This window comes from Mus caroli, chromosome 6, assembly GCF_900094665.2.
Source record: "Mus caroli chromosome 6, CAROLI_EIJ_v1.1, whole genome shotgun sequence".
NCBI classification, from domain to species: Eukaryota; Metazoa; Chordata; class Mammalia; order Rodentia; family Muridae; genus Mus; species Mus caroli.
Window position 1 is genome coordinate 49,290,209 of NC_034575.1, and position 7,113 is coordinate 49,297,321.

At 42.2% G+C, this 7,113-nt stretch overlaps 1 protein-coding gene across 2 annotated transcripts in view; it reads left to right on the forward strand.

Annotated features, from left to right (window-relative positions):
• Znrf2 (zinc and ring finger 2) overlaps window positions 1-7,113 on the forward strand; it is a 73,412-nt gene that overhangs the window by 520 nt on the left and 65,779 nt on the right. For both annotated transcript variants that reach the window (XM_021164906.2, XM_021164905.2), the window contains exon 1: window positions 1-296. This exon is cut by the window's left edge. In XM_021164906.2, coding sequence (XP_021020565.1) covers window positions 1-296 — 296 coding nt within the window. The remainder of the gene's footprint in view (window positions 297-7,113) is intronic.

Here is a 7,113-nt window from a genome sequence, read left to right on the forward strand (position 1 = left end):
GGCCGGCGCGGCGGCTGCAGCGGCGGCGGCGGCCTCGGCCCCGGCAGCGCCCGGTAGCCGCTCGCTCGGCGGGGCGGTGGGCAGCGCGTCGGGCGGCCGCGCGGCGCAGTCGGCCTTCAGCATCCCCAGCGCTGGCGGCGGCGGCGGCCCGTACGGCTCACAGGACTCAGTGCACAGCAGCCCAGAGGACGGCGTCGGCGCTAGGGACCGGGACCGGCCGGCGGGCGGGGGCCCTGGCGGGCCGCGTCTGGTGATCGGCTCGCTCCCGGCCCACCTCTCCCCGCACTTGTTTGGAGGTACGGCTCCCTGCCCTGGCAGCGGCTCCCCAGCTAGGGAAGCGCACCCCCCCTCCCTCCTTGCAACGCGGTGAATGGAACAAGTATTGTTTTAAAACAAACTGACGAAACAGCCTCGTGGTTGTAGCTTTTAGTACCAGGAAGTCAGGGGAGATCAGTGGCTGAGTGTGTAGTTCTGCCCCGGAGCTGAAGGGCGAGCAGTTTTAAAGGCCCAAAGCCAGAAGGGACTCACGTGGATGTTTGAGTGTTTGAAAAAAGGAAGTTATATCTCCTTTGGATAGACTCCTAACAAAGCTGTGATCCTTGCGTCTCTGTAAATAGCCCTACCTACTTACTGGATACTTGTTTTCTGGGTAAATGTGTTAATGCAAAGTGTTGCTCCCCCCCCCCCTTCCCCTGGAAACTGCTACTTTTACAGTGTGGCTAATGTCACTACTGCTTAGTTTGAAGCGGATTGTGGAAAAGTTCAAGAATAGTTATTTAAAGAGATAATCTTTACAATGATCACAACTCTACCTATAGAGGCAGTAATTGGACAAGGTCTTTCGAAGAGCGGTGTTCACTAGAGTTAAGGAACAATTTAGAGGTCAGTGATGTGCTTTTAATGTTGTTTGAAACAGGAGAAAGGGTGCAGTTGATCGTGAAAATGTGAACTTAGCCGCATATTGTCACCTCCTTTCGGTATGAGACTGGTATTATACATTTACACGTAAGCACAGAATGATGTTAAACTATATCCCTTCAGGTTTTTTGTTTGTTTGTTTGTTTGTTTATTTACTTATTTATTTGAGTCAGGGTTTCTCTGTGTAGCCTTGGCTGTCCTGGAACTCACTCTGTAGATCAGACTGGCCTCGAACTCAGATCCACCTGCCTTTGCCTCCTGAGTGCTGGATTAAAGGCGTGCGCGACCACGCCCGGATCATGCCTTCCGTTTTAAAAACCCTTTTATTCTTGTGTTTGAAACTGTAAGAAATGTGGTGAAGCAGAGCGTTTACTGTTCAGGTTGCAAAGTAATCAGAAGTTAGTGTTAGTTCCTGAGAATGTCATGTGTAGTTTCTACCATCTTAGTGGTATTTTGCATGCTTGGTATGAAAGCACCTAACTTTTAGCTACCTTTATTATTTTTTAAGTGTTTTTACTTGTTTGTTTTGTTTTGCTTGTGAGGTTCTGGGACTGTAACCTAAGTTACTGAGCTTGTTAGGCAAGCTCTTCACCACAGAGCTAACACCTAGCCTGACACTTAAATAACTTGCTTTATGGTAAGTTCTGCAATGTCAATAATTGCAGCAGTGTTTCTGAAAGTTAAAGCATTTTTTTTTAATCTTGTTTTTGAGGAAAAGAATATGTCCTTACAGTGATTTGAGGCACTGTAGTTTCCTGAGAATTGGAGAGTAATGGTACAGTTAAAAATATTTTATCTTTTTAAAATGAAGTTTCATTGAGCAGTTATCATCACAAATAGGAACAAGAAAAGGGACTAGGAAAAGTCTGTTTCGAAGTTAATATTTTAGGTACTGAATACTACCTTTATTCAGTTTTTCTCAGGACTGATGATTCTCTTTGACAAGAGTCGTCAGTATATGTATGTATGTATGAATGTTTTTATTTTGTTAAAGTAACTGTTTGGAGCAAGGCAGCTAGCTGGCCTTCCTGCTATTCCTAAAAAACTGGCAAGACCTATTTGCCAAGTGTTGGAATGCAAACCTTTTTTTAAAAGCTAATTCTTGTAGCTTTGCTCATCCAGATCTCTGGTGAGGTTGAGGCTTAAAGTCATGAATTGTGTGGAATGGTTTCAACTTTTTCCTCCAGTTCATTAAGAACTATTACAGACATGTATTATTCTTGGGACATTTGAGAAAAGTCATTATTCATGTGAGAAACTTCAGTTGACAAAGGCCTAAAGAGGATCAGAAATGACCTTACTTGAGAAGGGATCAAAATTGTGGTGACCTTAAAATATTTGTTGATGCAAACAGTGAAGTCCATCCTTAGGGGCTTTACTTAATGAGACTTGTATGTGTATGTCGGTGGGTGGAGTCATGAGAAAAACGAACTGAAGTCTGGTTCTCCTCCTGAGGTGGAGGGGGCTGGATGTGCTGCCTTAAGGAGTCAGACTTGATTCCTTACATTAATTTCAGTTTACTATGTTTTATACTCGTGCGTTTATTCAGTTACAGGAAAGGTTGGGCATACGCAATGTTTATTGAGTTATGATTGTTAGGGCATACATAATGGACTCCAACTGAAAATTGAGAAAGTATTTCTAAATCAACAGAAAGTACTTATTATAACTCTATAAAGCACTAATGTCTATATTGTTTCTTAACTAGAAAGTATGCTGCTAAAAATACAAGAATCCTTCCTTGTAGACCCTCAATGCTATCTATTGAAAGAGGAAACCTAAGCTGTCACTCTTTACATTGTTTTCCGTTGAGCAGTGTAGCCAGTAGATTTGTAAGCTTCTCTATGGCACTGAGTTCCCACACTGAGTCAGGTTTTCTGTGATGATTGTTGCTGTTTGCTCTCTGGGGTGTATGGTTTGGCTGCACACATTGTTTATTTTCTCTAGAGAATTAAGAGACTGGAAGGGAGGTGAGTGACCAGACATTTCAGCTTGTAGCCATTGAGTTCTCATGGAGATGAGGAGAGAGTGAGAATCTGTGTGCAGTTTTTAGAGCAAGCAGGGCTGTCTTGTTTTCATTTACTCCAAGACTGCTGCGGTGAGTACTGTATATACAGTGAACACAAGTTCCTTCTCTCTCTCTCTCTCTCTCTCTCTCTCTCTCTCTCTCTCTCTCTCTCGATAATATTCTGGTTCTAGATTTGTTTTTATACTGGTCTCTGAGAGCACTGTTGACATTTGAAAGCCTTAATATCTTAAAGAGGATTTGTTTGACTTTATTTTTTGCCTATATTTTCCCACTCCATTGCTGATGTTCATAAAATCTGTTAATAGGAGTCATAAAATAGTCTTTTCTGATGTAGCTGTCAAAGGAGGTGAATTAGACTGTTAAAATACCCCGGTGAGTGAAGATTATTTCTAGAGAAACCCTATGGACTTGAGTAGTGTATCTGGGTCTGGCAGTAAGATTATACAGTGAATTACTTTAAGACATTGAACCAGCAGCTCCTTCCTTGCCTTTGGCTGCTTAATTGTCTTGAGCTTATTTGGGTGTGGCGTGCCTGGGAGTAGTTAAGCAGCCTGTAATTCAGGTGTCTCCTGTTATTTATTTTGAAAAAAACCTGAGCCATCATTTAAAATTGAGTGTGTTAAATAAGATATGTATTCCTAGGAAGATTTATTGAAATTAATTTTCAGCACAGATGTGACGTTTTATGGAGTTGTTCTCAGTCACTACTTAGAATAATTATAAAACATTTGAATTTTGGAGATTATAGTTAATCTGCTCTCCGTTCTTGGATTCTCCTTTATTCAGTTGATGGTTTTCTTGGGGAGGGGCACAAGTTGCTTGGTGCTGTGAAAGGGAAGCCATGCTGGTAACAGCCACTTCTGCTGTCCCTGCCAAGGGATTTGGATGGTGACTATTTCTCACTTGTAAACTCCGTCTGTCTTTGAAGACCACAGGTGATAGCTTATGTTGCTTGCAGAAGTGTGCAAGTGTGTTGCTTCCGGCCTGGATGGTCCTGCTCTGGGAATTGTTTGGAAGTAACCTTGAGGTTGGAGGAGTGGGACGAATTGCCCAGGGCGACCCTTTGAGAGCTGTCTGTTGTATGCTCACATGGAAAGCCTGCCTGCTGGACTCTCTTCTGCTTGGTTGCTTTGCCTGGTACCAGTGAGTAGGATCTCATTGCTGTTTGTCCACCTATCTCTTACTCATCTTGTGCATAATTTTCCCTGGCTATACATATAATGTGGGATGTGGGCAAATGGGCTGAGAGGAAAGAATTCATGGACTGCTTTATATAGCAAAGACATTTTTTGGATTACTTTCTTAGCATGGTTAGAAATTGGAGAAACCATGGTACTTTCTGTTAACAAAAGGTTCAGAAAAAACCTTCTATGTTGTAAGAGTCCTATGTTGCTTGTTAGGAGAGTATTAGAAATACAGCTACTTGATGCAGTACACGTTCATCAATATCTGTAGGTCAGGAGTCTGGGCACAGCTTAGTGGGCCAGGGTGTTGGTGTGGGCACTGGGGCAGCTTGCTCTCACCTGAGGAGGATCTGCCTGCAGATTCCCTCAGGAGGATTAGCATAATTTATTTCTTTGTGGTGGTTAGGTTCGAAGTGCCTGATTCTTCTGCCCACTCCTAATTCTTAGTGGAGGCATTGTAGAATAATGGGTTTTGGTGTGACATTTCCTTTCCTCCCTCCTTTCTTTCCTTCTCTCCCTCCTTCCCTCTTCCTCCTCCTCTTCTTGCTTTTGTTTGTTTGTTTTGGTTTTTTGAGACAGGGTTTTCTCTGTGTATCCCCAGCTGTCCTGGAACCCACTCTGTAGAACAGGCTGGCCTCAAACTCACAAGAGATCTGCCTGTCTGCTCCCTAGTGCTGGTATTAAAGGCGTGCACCATCACTGCCTGGCATGTGACATTGTCATACATTTATATTGCTTACTTTGGTCCTATTCACTCCGCCATCAACCTCTTCATTCTCCCAAATAGTTTCATCCTCTTTTAAAGTCTGGATTTCAAAAACATGAAGTATTCATGTTGAATCTGGCTTATTTCATTTAACAATTACTCTCCATTTCTGCCCATTTTCTGAAAATGATATGTCACTTTAAAATATTTTATTTCATGAATGTGAATATTTTGATTGCTCATATGTCTTGCACATGTTTGTGCCTGCTACACAAGGAATTCATAAGATGTCAGATCCCCTGAAACTCAAAATTGTGAGCCAGAAGTTGGGAGCTGTGGTGTGGACATTAGGACCTGAACCCCTCTGCAAGAGGAACAAGTGCTCTTACCCACTGGCTCCTATCTCCGGCCTCCTAGTTGCACTCTTTACGGCTGAGAGAACCAACCCGCTGTCGGTGCATTATGTCATATTTTACTCATTTATTGAAGGAGACCTAGACTAGTTCTATAACTTAGCAATCTTGAACAACGTCACTGGGAACGTGGATGTGCAGTTTATCCCTGTAATACACTGACTTAAATTTGTTTGGGTATGTTCCCAAGAGCAGTGTTGCTGGTTCATAGGGCAGTTCTATTTTTAGTGTTCTGAAGAACTTTCCTACTGATTTCCGTAGTGGCTTGTTAGCTTTAGTCCTAACAGAAGAGACCATATTTATTCTATCTCAGGCTGAATGCATCACCTTTACCATATCATTTAGTGCATCTAGGCCTGGGCTACACTCAAGGGGGAGGGAAAGGTTTAAACACTAGAAAGTGGGAATTAAAAGTGGTCATTCTAAAATCTGTTTATCACATTGAGTATAAACCTCACTTTCTAAAAGTGTGGTCACTTATGTGGCAGGTGTAATAAGTCACCTTGACTGTTAGTCCTTTAAGAGGTGCATTGTAGCCTCAGGAATACAAACGTGAGGCTGCCCTTGCTTGGTCCCCTGTAGAAGCTGAGAAGACTGTGGCACCATGTAACAACTTGCAAAATGCTTAGTTAAGTATCTATTGTGGGAGTGGGAGAATGCTTCACAAAGGAAGTCACCTTTGAACTGTTTCTGAAGAATGTAGAATTTTGGTAGGGGTCACTTTATAGACTTTGTAAATGTCTACAGAAGCTTGACATTTTGTGAAGTACATCTGCATTATCCAGTTGGGGAAGGAATAGTGAGCATAGTAAGCTAAAAGAGTAGAAAACTGGGCTGGTTGTTGGAGTATGGGAGGGGAGCGATAATGGAATGGAGGCTTGTCTGAGGTTTCTCTTGAGTTGACCTGATGACAATTCCAGCAGATTGAAAGGGAGCAAGTCTTGAGGCTGGGACAGAAGGCACCTAAGTCCAGGAACAGAAATTAGACAGGCCCTGCGGTGTAGCGGTGTGGCTGGTCCAGGTATCTTGGTCTAGAACAGAGTCGTGGTGTAGGCGAGCACTGGTGGAACGCCTTGTGACATGGTCAGGGATTCTTGGCTCTGCTCTAAAGAGTGATACAGTGGCCTAGATCAGATTTGAGAGGAGAATTGATGGAACCTTGATGGGTTTTAAGAGATGACTGTGGCCCTCATGTGGGAGTAGACAAAAATTCAAATGAGTGGTGGCTGTAGACGAGGTATAGCTCAGAGATAGTCGTGAGAGGTGACAAGAGTCATGTATGTTTTAAAGGTAGAGCCAAGAAAGGATCAAGGTTTTGGCATTGGTTTTTGGTTGTTTTATTAACATCCTGCTAAAATGATTTTACATTTCTTCTGTTCATTTCTTCTGTTCTTGGAAATTTATTAAGAGAGATGGAATTCTTAGAACCCAAGATGTACATTTGATCAAGGTGGATGATTTTTGTTCCAAGGGTTCAGCCTAAAGCATGGCAAGTTTTTTAGGTATATGTGAATGTTTATTTTCCCTTGATGAAATCTTCCTGGAGTGAGAACTTTTATATACGTGCAGAACAGTAAACACACCTTGAGTATGCTTTTCAAAAACAACAAAGTTAGGAAATACATCTGAAGCTAAGTGAAATAATTCAAGTTTCAAGTATATTCAATCTTCGATTTTAACTTGCATAACTAAGACTAACTTGAACCTTAATTTATCTTATTTGCATATATGTAAGCAGGGTGGGGCATAGATTTTATATATATATATGTGTGTGTGTGTGTGTGTGTGTGTGTGTGTGTGTTATATAAGTATATATATATATACTGGGTTATTGCGTTTGATTTATTCCTAAATGTCAGTTTT